Source organism: Conger conger, chromosome 15, assembly GCF_963514075.1.
Source record: "Conger conger chromosome 15, fConCon1.1, whole genome shotgun sequence".
Classification (NCBI taxonomy): Eukaryota; Metazoa; Chordata; class Actinopteri; order Anguilliformes; family Congridae; genus Conger; species Conger conger.
In genome coordinates, this window is record NC_083774.1 from 10,615,439 (window position 1) to 10,632,144 (window position 16,706).

General features: G+C 40.8%; 1 protein-coding gene across 1 annotated transcript; it reads left to right on the plus strand.

Annotated features, from left to right (window-relative positions):
- Positions 1 to 2,019: 2,019 nt before the first annotated feature.
- On the plus strand, positions 2,020 to 16,601 carry LOC133111685 (72 kDa type IV collagenase-like). The gene is made up of 13 exons (XM_061222219.1): positions 2,020 to 2,330; positions 2,866 to 3,092; positions 3,891 to 4,039; positions 5,228 to 5,356; positions 6,174 to 6,347; positions 8,228 to 8,401; positions 9,205 to 9,378; positions 9,654 to 9,809; positions 10,244 to 10,373; positions 13,642 to 13,778; positions 14,066 to 14,225; positions 14,654 to 14,763; positions 15,732 to 16,601. Exons 1-13 carry the CDS (start codon positions 2,178 to 2,180, stop codon positions 15,833 to 15,835), a joined length of 1,977 nt encoding a protein of 658 aa, XP_061078203.1. The 5' UTR covers positions 2,020 to 2,177; the 3' UTR covers positions 15,836 to 16,601.
- Positions 16,602 to 16,706: the final 105 nt, after the last annotated feature.

Genomic DNA, 16,706 nt, shown 5'->3' on the forward strand with positions numbered 1-16,706 from the left:
AAGGTGGCAGGTAACGTACTCAATTTCTGATTACTTTTAAAAAACGTTTTCCTTTTCATTGCCCAAAGGGTCAACGGTACAAGAGTATGGTGGGCTATATCTGGGAGCGGAGCCGGCAGTTTCACAGGCCTGGTTTTCATAGTGGTTCCATTAACTGATACCCTATGATGATATACCATGTGTAACTACACGATATGACCACCAGATGTCCCCATTTCTCTACATAAAAAAACACTTTCATATGCGATACCAAATCACCACAAAAGCCCCACACCATCAGAATGATAGACTTCTCCTTAGAGATATTCTCTTTAACTTTACATACCAATAACTTATCATCTGTGTTTGTCCATCTCATCTTCATGGAACTAGGAGAGAATCTGCAAATAAAGAGTAAGTTAACTGTGTGGATTTTTACGAGAACTGGAATATAAACGTCCACCACTAAAATAAACCATTATATAACAGCTACAGAAAGGTTTATATAGCATATAATTATGTACTCCCTACATCTGTATGTAACAGTCGTTTGGAAATCTGGACACTTTCCCACCAAGTGGAATTGTACTGGTTCACATGATGGTGCACCATAAACTAATGCATTGTTTGAGCTTGTACATAAAGGCTTATAGTTGAATATGAAAATTCTTTATGCACTGCACTTATATCTTTGGCCACTGAAACTGCATTAGAGTTTCTTCATTACATTCTTCATCTGATTTAGTAAATTTAATCGATATTAGTTTTACCAGCAACTGGTTTTAAGATCTAGAACAAACAATTGTTGATACAAGTTTTAAACATCTGCTCCAAATGGAATATAGTCTACTTGCAAAAAAAGATATTGAGCCTACTTAATTGGCCATTTAATTTTAGATTAATGTAAACGAAATTCCTTCAGAAACAGACATGAACGCTTGATGAAGTCTGATTTTGCATTCTACAAGTCTACATTAAACTGTGGTTACTCAAGGCCTTGGACTGAGAAAACACTTGGCCTATGCTTACGGGCAAAAACAAACATTTTAATTAAAAATGTTGTGTCGCTTTAAAACGAGTACTGCTTACAAACACTAGCTAGTCCTCTTACATACATGGATTTAAAATGTGCTCCATACACCCATGACAACATAAACGGGGGCGGCCTGTAGCAATGTAGGTAAATGACTGGGACACGCAAGGTCGGTGGTTCTAATCCCTGGTGTAGCCAGCATAAGATCCACACAGCCGTTGGGCCCTTGAGCAAGGCCCTTAACCCTGCATTGCTCCAGGGGAGGATTGTCTCCTGCTTAGTCTAATCAACTGTATGTCGCTCTGGATAGGAGCGTCTGCTAAATGCCAATAATGTAATGTAATAAACAACAGGCCTAAATATTATTCTACTTGGGAGTATAGAGTAGCCGACGGCCTTTGTGGTCAACAAGCGGACTAAGAACAATCCTGCGCACTTTATGGTCTTACCATATTTATTTTTAACCTAAAAACAGGGTATTTTTTTTAATCGACAAAACGAAAAAACAAATTATGAAGAAATGATACAGTCCAGTTTCTACAGTGAGGTCTGAGCTGAGCCCCACCTGCTGCTGCAGTTTCTGGAATCACAGAATCTGAGTCTCAGTAGGCCTATGCCATGCGCAGTATATCCTTTTTTTTTTTAAAAATTTAGAACGTAGTTGAATAGAATGAAAGCAATTTTATACACTTCTAAGATGTACTATTGACGTAATTTAGCTTAGTCTCCCAAAAGCTAAATTTGCACAATAGCAATAAGCACCAATAAAATGTATTCAATGATATGTATCGAAAAGATGTGTTATTTATTATGTTTTCATCTTTATTTACAAAATAGAATCCTCTTCTGAAACAGCACCCTGTTTAGAATGTGCGTGCTTCCTGCAATTCGTAATGAGCAGTTAATTGGTTCGCAGCAAGTTTTTTTTTTTTTTTGTCTGCTGAGATTTATTTATTTATTTATCTGGAGGCTACGCAGTCTGTGTTTTGTGCACATTCTCTGAAAGCAACGTCGACGAACTGCAAGAGCAAGCAGATTCTGGTCCATCTCGCACGGAGGCATGATGTGTAGATAAGAAACGAGGAACGGCAGCAAACAGGCTGCCTAGGAACTACACTCCGCGCAGCGACCGCTTATCGTCACTGTCACATTTAGCTGGGCAACAATGAAGTCCTATTCATTGTTCTGCGCTCGACAGTTTCTACTGAAAGTATTTTTGCTACAGTTTATGCTTTCTCAGCGAACTCTAGCTGCACCTTCGCCAATAATCAAGTTTCCAGGGGACGATACCCCCCAAACGGACAAAGAAATAGCGCTGGTAGGTTATTTCTCCTAACATGTGTGCTGTAGCAATGGCTAGAGGTTGTTAATACTAGAAGTGTAAAGTAGATTGAGATCTGTAAAGCTGTGAATTGTAGTTCTTCTGTATTATTCCCGTTCCAGTTCCCTATGATTGTTAAGTACTTACTGCATTGTATTTAAGGTATAGTAATGTGAGTTTGCAATCTCAGAAGCTGCCACTATACATTTCTATAGGAAATTCAAAATAACTGTACATGGTGATCTTACCGATTAGAACCGCTTCAGCACAAAGTAAAAACGCCACTGAAACGCGCGAAAGGTTTTCGAATTATTACAAAACAAAAAAAACCGAATTTGTTGTACAGTTAATGATAGCAGACAAAAAGACGAATTCGGCGAGTGTTTGTACTTTTTTGGGGCGAATTGAAAAGGGGGAGTTCTGTTTACGGTGTGTGCCTGTTGGGGGGGTGGGGGTCGTCTAAGTTGGATCTGCACTCCATCTTGTTGGTTTCTTCATACATAAACTCTACAATGTTTTTCTCTCTTAAAAGCATTATCTGAACAAATTCTATGGATGTCCACAAGAGAGTTGCAACCTCATGGTACTTAAAGACACCCTGAAGAAGATGCAGAAGTTTTTTTCACTGCAAGAAACTGGAGAGGTTGATAAGCAAACAGTGGAACTTATGAAGAAATCCCGTTGTGGGGTTCCAGACATGGCTAATTATAGCTTTTTCCCAAAGAAACCAAAGTGGGAGAAAAATGAAATAACATACAGGTAGGCACCGTTTGAGAGGACATATTTTGTCAAGTGTTGATTTTAATTCTGAAACACATAGATACTCTTACCTCCAGGGTCCTATGGACCAGCACTTTATTGCAGGACAAATATCCCACTTCTGGCACTCAACACATGGCTATTAAATGTAACTGTAACCAATGGCAGACCAGGAAATCACAGTACCAATTACAGTTCTTTGTATTTAGGCCAAAGCCATCACAACCACTGCCACAATTATTTTAAAAGTATTCCCAATAGTATAACAAGAAAAAACTGTTTGAACTGTAAAATAAATATATATTTATGTTTTTTTTTTAAATGCATAGCAAATAAAACACACAAAGGCCAACCAAAACATCAGCCTGGTGATGTTTTGGTTGGCCTTTGTGGAGAATGGCATGACAGGGCAGTGACCCGTGCCCAAACATTTCAAGGGAACGACTCACAGAAACAAACCCACTTCCTGAGATTTCCATTAGTCTGGCCTCCAGCTATTTCCTCGACTCTTTGCCAGCGGGTTACCCAAAAGTGCATGCTATGCAGACATGAGTTGGCTTGTATAAATATGTCTTGGATTCTTGTATGAAATGTTTTCAGTTCTATTACTACTGTACCAATTGCTGTTTATGTAGGATAAACACTGAAATAACTTTGGTATACTGTACGTGACACACCTTGGATTCAAAGTTCTTGTCAATATACACCATTAATTGAAGATACAGGCTGACATACATCATAGTCATGAAATGCATAATACACATGATCTTTTTGAAACTGCGCCATTCTACTCTGCAGGATTTTGGGGTATTCTCCTGATCTAGACGAGGGAACCATAGACGATGCTTTTTTCCGGGCCTTCAAAGTGTGGAGCGAGGTCACCCCGCTCACCTTCTCCCGCGTCATGGATGGAGAGGCGGATATCATGATTAACTTTGGCCGCAACGGTATTGAATTCCACACCTTCTTCCTTCTCCCATATCACAAACCCGTTTGTTGAACCCCAGTGTCGGTTCGATCAGAAACGTAAAAACAGCAGGAGTGCTGGAGGAGACCTGGACCACCATTCCTCATGCCTGCTGATTCATTATTCTGTTTCTGCTGTGTCAGACACCCAGAAACACTCTGCTCACAGAAAATCTTAAGAAAGAATCTGCTGGACTCATGGTTGATTGCCAAGAATAATATGATTTTTATAAACAACATAATTTCTTACAGCTGAGGTGTAGCGTACTGTAGATTGTTGGGGTGAAGAAATACTGTAACCCAGACATTTTATAATTTTGTTTGAGAATTTCTGTGGTAGTTCAGACCTCAGTTGACCATGCTCAAGGAAAGCATTTGACCTGTCCCTAGACATGAAAGGAAGAACTATAAAACTGCAATGAAGAACAAGGGCTGGGAGCTCTGTAATGTGATAAATATAAATTGCAGTGATGTGCTGGTGATTTGATAAAGATCTGTTCATTGTTATTTTACTATGTGTAACCCAATGCCTTGAGTGAAGTACGCTCATGGATGTATTTATTACAGGTTGGCTTTACTGGCTTTAGTCCCATGAATTCCTTCCATTCCAGCAACGTGGATCGTAAAGGATTTCAAGGTCATGCCAAGGTGCATTCTGGCAGATTCACCTCCAGTGCTAGTCTCTGGAGCATTAGTGAACCCCATGGTTCTGAATCAAAAAAGACTGAGAGTTGATCGGCCGTAGTATAACCCAAGGAGGTAAAGTTTCAGTTGGCTTGTCCACCCTCTCATCACATGAGACTCCTCTGGTTACAATTGATTAGTATGTGTTTTTACAGCATTCCTGTACGTGTTCAAAACTACCATTTACAATTAGTGTGATTTTAGAGCAATTTACAACCAACATATGATTCTGACCTACTAACTTTTGTCATATTATTGTAGCTGGGTCTGTGCTGAAAACAAAGATATGAAACACTTTGGAACCACTGTATGTAAAGTTGATTAAAACGACAGAAATGTCAGAGCATGGCACAGTCACCAGTTTTCCTAATTTTTGCCTCAGACCCCAGCGGTTAGTCAGAGCCCTGTAGTCTGCAGGGGCACTGAGCTGTGATAAGAGGCAATGCATGTGGCAGGTGTGAATGCCGCTGTGACTTTGCCCTCAGAGCACGGCGATGGATACCCCTTCGATGGAAAAGACGGTCTCCTGGCCCACGCTTTCGCCCCTGGCCCAGGGATCGGGGGTGACTCTCACTTTGATGATGATGAGCAGTGGACACTCGGAGAGGGACAAGGTAGGGAAACTATTTGTTTTATTATCGTTGTAAAAAAAATATGCATGATTGTTTTTCTACAGTATATGGAGCATTTGGCAAGTGCTATTTGGACATACTTTAATTTGTGCATGCTTATTGCTGTCTTTTTGGAATGAGACATATGCACTATGCATAAAAACTTAAAAGATTTTATTGGGTGGAGGGGTAGTTGTTCCTTTTTATCAAGCAGAAATATGACAGCGGGCTCTCGATGTCCATGGTGGTGATGGTAGGATACTTTGTTTTAGTGATTATCCTAGCTGTGCCAAGCATATAATGTAGTGCTATTCCACATAATATGTAGTTTACATTCTCACTGACTTATTTGTGTGAAACAATTCTATAATGTGCTGGAATGATTTAGTCTGGTTATGCCTAGCAGTCAAGCAAACATAAATGTTATGAAGAGCTGCCTAGCTTTGCTCACATGGATTTTGTCAACATCAGATTAGTCAACATCCTGCATTCAGGAGATACACATCCGCATTTTTCCACATACTTCAAACAGTTTTAACAAAGGCTACATTACCTGAAAAAAGGTGATTTGTGGTAATTAAAGTAAAATACATATTAATCATTGTTTAAATTAATATAAGCTTTTTAAAATTAATACAGTATATCAATGAAAAGGTTAGTCTGAGGTCAGAAGATTGGAGCGTATTAAATGTTGATTGAACAGGATGAGTAACCTTTGCTCCATCCCTCTCTGTCAGTGGTGAAGGTAAAGTTTGGGAATGCAGACGGGGAGTTCTGTAAATTCCCCAAATGGGTAACCTTCATTCCGTCTCTCTGTCAGTGGTGAAGGTAAAGTTTGGGAATGCAGACGGGGAGTTCTGTAAATTCCCCTTCCTTTTCTTGGGGACGGAATACAAGAGCTGCACAGCCCAGGGTCGGGACGATGGCTTCCTGTGGTGCTCCACCACCTACAACTTCGACGAGGACAGGAAGTACGGCTTCTGCCCGCATGAATGTGAGTTATCCCGTGGTTGTAAAGAAGTCCAGGCCCGAGGCTTGGGTATGTGCCACTGGATGAGATCAGATAGCACCTTTCCCAGTTATGGGTTAAGGCTTTTAAAGTGCAATTAAAAATAAGCAAGGTCTAGGTACATGACTGGGACCCGCAAGGTTGGTGGTTTGATCCCCGGTGTGGCCACAATATGCACAGCCGTGGGGCCCTTGAGCAAGGCCCTTGCATTGCTCCAGGGGAGGATTGTCTCCGGCTTAGTCTAATCGACTGTACGTCACTCTGGATAAGAGCATGTGCCAAATGCCATTAATATAATGTAATGTAAAAGGTGTCTTTGAGTTTCATCTGCCCCAGCCACCCTGGTTTTTCCTGCTTACTTTCAAAGCCCCTTACCTGAAGTGAAGAAAAACATTTAAAAAAATAAAACCAAAACAATCTTTCATGAAATTAGATTAACATCAACCCAGTATTTGCCCAATGCTGGTATCCATATGAATGCCCCCTATTATGGAGAATGACTCAGAGCTGTTTACCCTCTACAGGGCAATCAAAGGCATTCATTTACTTCTGAGGCTGAAAACAAAGTGAGTGGACATTTTGTGATTCTTGCGATATTTCATTGAGGGGGTGCAGCCAGCAACCGCAGGCATTTCCTGAAAGAATCCGATCACAAAAAGGCCTCAGTTTGCTGGAGAAATGGGAAACATTTTTATCCCCGATGCACAGCTGAACCAGCCATTTGAACAAGGGTGACCAGATTCCCCGGAGGGCTGTGTACTGTACATAGTGCAAGGAGAACCTAAAATAATGGCAATTACAGTCAGAAAGCCCGTTGAAATATGATACGACTGCAACATGGAACATATCAAGATTTTCTCAAAATGTGTGGAGATGTGAATGGGGGCTGCAGTACAGGAAAAGGGGGCATCTGGTCTGCCTGTCTCAAAATGAACTCACAAGTATTCTCAATCCTGATTGACCTAAGAAAGCCTGTATTCTCGGCAGATATAGATAACATTGGCACATAAAGGAAACCAATATACTGTGCCATTAATAGAGACCCCTGCAGATTAAAGAGGCAAGGTACCATGTGACCGCTGACAGCTTGAGTTTTTCCTGAATTCTTTTTTACTGACTTTGTCCTGAAGATTTGAATGAAAATAAATCCTTTTTCTTGAAGCTGCTGGAGAGTTACGATATACAGTAAATGCATTCTGTAGTGAAATGATCGCTCACAAATCAAGACAGATGTCAGATAAGGATAAGTACGTAATCAGTGTTACATGGGAAAACACGAGTTCAAGGTTTCATCTTTGAAATAATCAGCTTGAAATAAAAGGGAAATATGTAAATACCAAAAACATAACGGCTTCTAAAATTTGCTCTTCAAAGTCAAACGACCCATGAGAAGGACAGATTTCTACCCTCAAGTTCCTGGAATCTAAATTAATTCCCAAAATGTAGGGTTCTTGTTTCGGGAGTATAATAATGAATAATTTGTGACAATAAGCAATGCTGTGTGTGACAAAATGAACAGCAACTGTGGGAACTGTTCAGTGACAGTAACAGAGTGGCCTGTAGTGTAGTGGTTAAGGTGCATGACTCAGACCCGCAAGGTCGCTAGTTCGATCCCCGGTGTAGCCACATTAAGATCCGCACAGCCGTTGGGTCCTTGAGCAAGGCCCTTAACCCTGCATTGCTCCAGGGGAGGATTGTCGCCTGCTTAGTCTAAAATCAACTGTAAGTGATTGGATAAGAGCGTCTGCCAAAGTGGCAATAATGCAATGTAATGTCAATGTAATATTATATCTGAATATTCAGTCGTTTTCTTAGCAGATGCACTCGATGCAAACTGAGGTACGGCGCGTTGTTTTGTGTCGCAGTGCTGTTTACCTTTGGAGGCAATGCAGACGGTGCTGCCTGCAAGTTTCCCTTCAACTTCCAAGGCGATTCGTACGACGGCTGCACCACCACAGGCCGCGATGATGGCTACCGCTGGTGCGCCACCACCGACGACTACGACCGCGACAAGACCTACGGCTTCTGCCCTGAGACCGGTAGGCTTTCAGGCAGCTGCCGATGGCTTCCTGCCATTGCTCATCTTGATCTGATTTCCTCCAGACCCTTCCAGTATAGAGCCTATGCTTACTGTCAGCAGTTTACTTAGTATCGAGTAGCCTATATAGTTAATGATAATATATGACGGTATTGCTGGAAATCATGAAGTCGTCTGGAAAAAAACTTGATAATGTTGAAAAATGCATGCTTTGGTTAATGTCTGTGTTCTGTGTCTGTTTTTCCAGCTAAATGTCCCAAGCGCACCACCAAGTTATTGACCCTAATAAGATGTCTGACTTAAACCTTTCCCTGAGGTCTATTTACTGGCAGAATAATCTCCTTAAATATAAATTAAAACTGAAGAGAGCAATATAGAAAGAACATAAACAGCTTAACTGAAATTGGGTCATTCTTATTGAAAATACCAAAGTGAAGACATCACTCTGTGCTCTCATTCTGAAGATCTGGATAACGCAATCCCCCAATGCATGATACTTGAATAAATTCTGAGAAAGAGGGCTCAATTCTTTCTTTTTTCTTTTTTTGTGGAAAAACTGTGAAAGAAATTATACCGTGTGTTTGGCCAGTGTTATTTTCCGTTATATAAGTGTCCGGGTAACAGGATGTGGAGCTTTCATCTGTTTCAAATAGGCTGAGAATCCAGTACGTTAACTAAGTGTGGTCCTAAAGTGATAAATGCTTATTTTATGGGACCAATACAATGCAGGAAGATTCCCTGGTCTGGTTATCTTGTGAAAAACAAAGTGGTATCTGTAAAAAATATGTATATTCTTCTGTGCAGCAATGTCGACGATCGGGGGAAATTCTGAAGGAGCGCCTTGCTCTTTCCCCTACACCTTCCTGGGTGATGTTTATGATGCCTGCACTACTTCTGGCCGCAGTGACGGGAAGATGTGGTGTGCCACCACAAAAAGCTACGACGATGACCGCAAATGGGGCTTCTGTCCAGCTGAAGGTCTGCCTGCACACTCACTAAGCCATGAACTCAGTTGACAGTATTTCTATTAAATGTAAAGATGACCACCTGTGTACATTCGTTATGTTCAACATAGTGCCAGCACCCAGTCCATTATGTTGTTTATTAAAGTGTAATTTGGTTTGTGAAGCCTTTTTGAGGTTGGGTTCGCATAGCAGTTGTGTGTTTATATGTGTGTGTGTGTGTGTGTGTGTGTGTGTGTGTGTGTGTGTGTTGATGCATGCACATGCATGTGTTCTTATTCTGGATTCCAGGCTACAGTCTGTTTCTGGTGGCTGCACATGAGTTTGGTCATGCTTTGGGGTTGGAACATTCCCAAGATACAAGTGCTTTGATGGCTCCAATCTATACCTTCACCAAGGAGCTCAGGCTCTCCAATGATGACATCACAGGCATTCAGGAGCTCTATGGTACAGCAAGGGTATATCTTTCACCATATACCGTACAATAGTAGAACACTGTATCACTGTATTAAGGAAAAATAGCATTGAGCTAGTAGTATTGTGCTGAATAAACAGTTTTTCTATCAGCATCTGACCTATTTAATCCTAGTTGGGGCTTAGCTTTTGTGTCTTTGTGCAAGATGACTTGCTTCCATTAACATCCAACAGGTACAGTATAACTAGATAATATGCTATGTACAGTATAATACATAGGCTTTGTAAGTTCATTTTTAAGTATCTCCATGCAAATAAGCAGATTACAGGATCTTACAGATGAGCTCACCTCACCACATCACTGTGAGAACTCCCAAAAAATGTTTTATCCAAGTCATGTATTTGTATGAAAGTGTCTGATGGTCTGCTTAAGCATACCAAGACAAAAGGCTTTCGCTGCGTTTCAGGTGGCCGAACAGACAGACCCCGGCCACCCCCGACCCAGGACCCAGTCACTCCCATGGATATCTGCAGTGAGAATATTGTCTTCGATGCTGTGGCCCAAATCAGAGGAGATACGTTCTTCTTCAAGGACAGGTAATGCAAGTAAAGCTTTTGGATTGCGTATACCAGGGATGAAAGGATGATCATGACGACAATTCATTGGTAGAATTCAGGGCCACTGTGTCTATGCAGCAGTGCTGCAGATGTGAGACAGACATTTCCATAGTCTCTGATTTTGGAAGAGCATAAAGTGTGCAGGACAGTGTAAATGTATTAACGTGTTTGTTCAAAATCGATTGAACTGATACAGTAATAATGTCTACATGCCACTACTGTGGGTTGCGTTGATGCACGGGAATGGTGCGCAACTAAACGTGTGTTTGCTGCAACTAAAGAATACACTGAGCGGGAAAAGTAAAAACTGATCTTGAATGTGCATGATGGCATTGTAAACCCGAAGTAATAATATTCAAGTTACAGAACTTACTTTTTCAGAATCATTGTAGAAATTATTTATGTGGAATTTGTACACATCTGAGTCACCACTGCTGTAAGGCCATATGAAATAACCTAAACCCTATTAACCTTTCTGAAGACGTTCTTATGTCATGTCTAAATATGACTGTGATTAGTAAGCCAAGATAAGGTGTTCACTGAAAAGAGTGGTCAAGCAATAGGGACAATTGTACAAATTATTTGTAGATTTACTTATGGTGAACACCTTCATTCAACACACATATTATGAGTTTGGTCATGGGAGATTGTTGTATCGGTCCTCTGGTTAAAGAAGAGCTCAGTGTTATTTTTATTTAATTTTCAGTGTTGCCTCCGCCTTCATTTCTCACACAGGCTAGCTCTGTGGTTGCAAATTTTATCTGACATCCAAATAAAACACCTTACTAAGCAGGCTAATGAAAGGGGCCCTCACACTATGTTCTGCCCCGCTTTGAAATTGGGGTTTGAGAAATTAGAAGCTGAAGGTAGCACCCAGAAACTGTTGAACTAAGGTTTGTTTGCACTTAGCTATGGACTGAAACCTATTTTTATCTCTTGTATATCTAATGTACCAGGCAACAGTGTTACAAAAGTTATATATCAATGGTTTTATTATGCATCAGACTGCAGACATCCCTACAGTCTGTTAAAAGCAACAGATACACTTTCTCCATTCATTCTCCATAGCATACATATCAAATGGATTCACATTTTGCTTGTGCATTCTGTGTGTCATGTTTACTCTATCAATTTACTTTAATAAGTTATAAATATATGTGTCCTGCTCTATCGAAATCAGTCATATTGACCCCTGATTTAGAGTTTTAAGAGAATGTAACCTTTCTAACGATACCAAAGGTATCTCTCTACTTCAGATATCAAGGGAGTCGAGTCCCGTTTCAAGTTTTGTTGGGAGGCTGGGAGACTACCAACACTGGGCTAAAAAAACTCCAGGGAGATAACTTATAAATCCTTTTTACTCTGAAAGCAAATACATTAACATTTAGCCACAAATGGAACTGATGTGGGTGTTTGTGACTGGTGAACAGTGACAAGCTGGCTAGCCTCCAGCTCCGGTGTTACTTTCACTTTGACATCTTAAAAACTATAGTTTTACTCTGAATTTGGCATTAAAACATGCAGATTATGAAAGCCAAGATATTGTTCTACAAAATGGAGATGAAAGCCTAAAAATATACTTTTTTACATAAACATCGATAATGTGAAATTGGCCATCGCCACTTACGACTGATTATGATAGAACAGGTCACATATTTCAGCACACTTGGCATACTATGTCTGAAATTAAGTCATACACTGAACACACTAAAAGCACCATAAGGTTTGGTCATGACCCTCTTACTTCAATGTCCCTCCTCTTTACAGGTTTCCGGCCTAAAAACTGCGGGCGTGTTAGCCCGATGCAATAATAATAATAATAATACTATCAATAATTAAGCAAACGGTTGTACCATATGATTGTTTTACTATAAATTGTATAATATAATGAGGCACATTATATTTTACCTTGAGTGACCACAAAAATGATAGTAATAAATGCCTTGATGGAGCAAAATCCCTTTCCCCATTTACCCGTACATTGAGTTTCAGATGCCGGATAATGTTTGTGGTTATCCAGCTGGTCCTGGACTCGCTGCTGATTAACACAGATGTTCTCGCAGTGGAGAAGGGCAGCTCTACGGGCTACCCCTGTTAATACACAAGACAAGACATAGGTTTAATCTCTTCCGGTTTGGTCAAAAGACAGTGACACACCCTCCTGTCTGTCTGGTGCCGGAGAAGAAAAGGTCTGTAGCATCAGAATCTCGAAAAGAGGCTCCATACCCCTGATGAAGGCCATGCGGATGAAAGTGTTTGGTATGAATGAAAAGAATTGGAGCATTTTTCTGTGTGATTTTAATCACATTTCAGAACAAAGGCCCTTCTGAGTGAAGTTTTCAGTGTACAGTGAGGCAGGATTCCTCTCAAATTCCTCTCCTGTTAGCCAACAGTGTTCTTTATTGCTTTATTGTATAAGGCTTGTGATGTCCATATCAGCTTTAATAGTGTTCAAGAGCAAAAAATAATTATATTTCCAGAAAAGAATTTTAGTGTTAGTGTGGTAAAGATGTAATTAGATGGGTCATTAGAATGAGGGCACAAATCCCAGACAGGGCACCTCTGTTGTACCCTTGAGCAAATTGCTGAAGTTAAAACACTTTGGTTAGTACTCAGCTATGTGAATTCAGAATGTGTAAAAGGGCAAGTCGTTTCTGTCTCCCTGGGCCTTGAGGCTAGGCGTGTGAGTAATGCGCTGTAACATTTAACTTACTCTCCTTTCACCCTCTCCTCCCCTGGCCTCTAGCTGATCAAAAGAACATCATGAAATGAACAGGTCTTTCCAGAGGCTAGAGTGCAGCCTTCAAATTCTGGGTGGAGTGTCTGAGATATTATACCAGTCTCTTAATATATAAATGATGCTGCTTTCTGTGTGAGAGATTGCAATATTGTTCTTCATGGTTCTCAAGTTTCATTAGTGAACTACTTGTCACATTATTTGTGTAACATTCATAATTTATGCATTTGTACTTGGATGGTCCTTTCATGTGAAAGAGCTTCCTCATTGTATTCCTCAGTACCGGCTTAAAACTGTGTTTTTAATTTTCCTCTCCTTAAAAGATTATGGCCTTCAAAAAATAGGTCAGTGGAAATCAGCAGAGAAATGTGTATTGTTTCACCAGGCGAGCGCAAGCCTGCGTTGCTGGCATACGCCACCATTCCCGCCTCAACAAGAAACAGATGTTTCTCCAAAGGAGGTCATCTCAGTCCTGCTGAGCGCTTTCTTCCTTCCCTCCCCTGTTTACAGATTCGTGTTTAGGTCATCCAACTTCAGGCCCAAGCCCACCGGACCCATGTTAGTAGCCACCTACTGGCGTGAGCTGCCAGGGAAGGTTGATGCCGCCTATGAGAGCCCGTTGGAGGAGAAGACTGTGTTCTTTGCAGGTAGAGTATCTAAGGGCAGTGAGTACTCACACATGAGTACTGTAAATAGCAAGCATAGTTAAATAAACAACCTTAGAACAGTACCACAAACCTATAATTATATCTACGTGAAGATCTTAGTTTTCAGAAAGTGCACAGTCTCATAGCGCACAGTAATTAAGCAGGGTATTGGCAATAAATGAGTTAAGGCCTGCCAGAGTAATCTATAGCAAACACAGTGTAAATAACATACGACTTGCAGAAATGTTGGATTCCTACTTTTTATTACAAAATGGTGTCCTCACCAGGGAAGGAGATGTGGATTTATTCCGCCAGCACGCTGGAGAGTGGCTATCCCCAGAGGATTTCCTCCATGGGCCTGCCTGATGATCTGGATCACATCGATGCTGCCTTATCATTTAGCAAGAGCCAGAAGACCTACTTGTTCTCTGGAGACAACTTCTGGAGGTGAATGTTCAGTATTTCAAAACTGCTACATGTTGGATGTTCTCAAAACGGATGTTCTCAAAATGAATGTTGAATTGCAGGCAGGTTCTAAGAACAGCTCAGCTTCTTCTAGTGTTTTTCAGTAATGTCTGTAAGAGGAAAACCCTCTCTGTTCTAAGTTGTTTATTTCTCTAAGGATGAAAGTGTAACCAGAGTTTAATAAAGCAGCCAGCTGGCGGGGGGAGGCATCTTGAACTGTGTAGACTGTCAAGCACAGGACACGGGCAGCGCGAGATATGACTGTACAGCTGGTTTCTCCGGGACTCTCGATGATTTATGCCAGAAGTGTATCTATATGCAAGTGACTTATAATCATTATGGCTGTGTATAAAGTAAATGTATTGCTGAGTTGTTTATTTTTTGATTCCATGTGTATCATACTCATTCAGGTATAATGAAGTTAAGAGGAAGATGGACCCTGGCTATCCCAAACTGATTGCAGATGCCTGGAACGGTGTCCCAGACGACTTAGATGCTTCTTTCAGTGTGAATGGAGATGGTAAGCTCCAGGCTGGGTGACTAATATGGTCTGTATATGCGAGTTTGCTGCTGTCTGCTGACTGGAGCACTGACTGGAGACATTCCTGGTGGTTATGGAGAAAGCAGACAACCCTTCATTATGTCTGGCACCTTTCCTCTAACAATAACAAAATACATCATTGCCCTGCAGCTGAGGGGTAGACTCAACTCAACCCCCCAACCCCCATTCGGTTTGTCTTCAGCAAAGTAAAACAGAAAAAAATACTTTGGAGATTCTTGGATAATTCATTTTGGGCACCATCGCAACTGCCAAAAGATTTAAATAACTTATTTTTCTACCTTATTTGTGCCACACACACACACACACACGCAGCAGGTACAGCACAGCACAGCTCTTTGACATACTATGAAAACCTCATTTAATAGAGCGTGTCTGTCTGTGCTCCTGTACAAAGATATCTCTGTCTGCTTCATAAGGAACTTGCTTGAAGCAGGCTGAGTCAGGGCTGCTTCACTGGCACTGTATGACTGAGTCTCTTTGCTGAAGAAGCAAATGGGCATCACAGCCCCCTCCAGACTCGACTACTTCACTGGTCCTGATAATGATGCCTTACTGGATCCTTAAGTCAGAGCTGGGAAGCATATGGTACTCAAAAATGGAAAGTATTATAGGCCAATGTGGTGGCAATGTGGAGAATTGAGTGGACAGCATCCATTTTCTTTGAATTCTTATCATATTCATATCATATTGTCAATTCTGACTAAAGATGTTGTGGGATTTATATTTGTTGTTTTGTCTGCATTCATTGATTGTAGCTTGGGATTTGTATTTGGTGTTGTGTCTGCATTCATTGATTGTAGCTTTGGATTTGCATTTGTTGTTTGTGTTGTCTGCATTCATTGATTGTAGCTTTGGATTTGCATTTGTTGTTTGTGTTGTCTGCATTCATTGATTGTAGTTTCTCATGATTTATTTACGTTTTGTAGGTTACAGCTACTTCTTCAAGGGGGACCACTATCTCAAGCTAGATGACAACACCCTGAAATTCATCAAATTTGGTTCTGTGAAAGCGGACTGGCTGGGTTGCTGAGCAACACCATTAAAGAGAAGGCGGTGGCAGCTCCCCCTGTCACCGCCCAGCCAGCCAATCACACGCGTATACTCGCACACCCGAGCGACTCCTCTTTCATTGGGCTGCTGTCTACGGTAAAAATCACCACAACTGTGGATCCAGGCTGGTCATGTCATACGCACTTACTCCCACATACCAGACTGATCACCCTAGCCGATGAGCGAAACCAGCCCTGAGCTGGTTTGCTTAGAGAATATAGTAAACTGGGTGAAATATACATGTTGTTTTTATATGACATAGTTGTGTAATATAGACAGATTAGTTGTAATGCATGTACAGATATACTGTTAGTAGTTACTGCTCACTATGCTGTGTAAGTCTCACACTCCCTGGGCATCAGGAATGTCCACACTGCACACAGACTCAGGTGGAGTTGGAGCACATTCATCAGGACTTTTTAGCACGTTTATTCCTTAATAAATGTGTTCTGAAGAAACATGACCAAGTGACTATTGTAAGCATTGCATTGCATCCGTTTCTCACGTCTTTCCAACAATACAAAATGGTTCATGGCACGGGTTTGCCTGGTTCTAATGTTTGTTGCATGACGAAGTCATGACAAGATGTGTCCAGAAAGTATTGTTTGTAATCGTTCATAATCGTTAATTATTATTTTTGTTTGTTTTTACTTTTGTATTTGATCATGAGTGTTTGTATTTTGTGCACTTTGTCATACATTTTTGAAAATAAAAATAAAAATGATCTGATTTTTTTTATATGAAAATCTTTGTCATTCATTTTTTTCATCTACTGTTTCATCAACTATAGTTTTTATTCCAGCGCTAATAGACATCATCATATTCTGCTGATGGACTTAAAAGACAAGCCC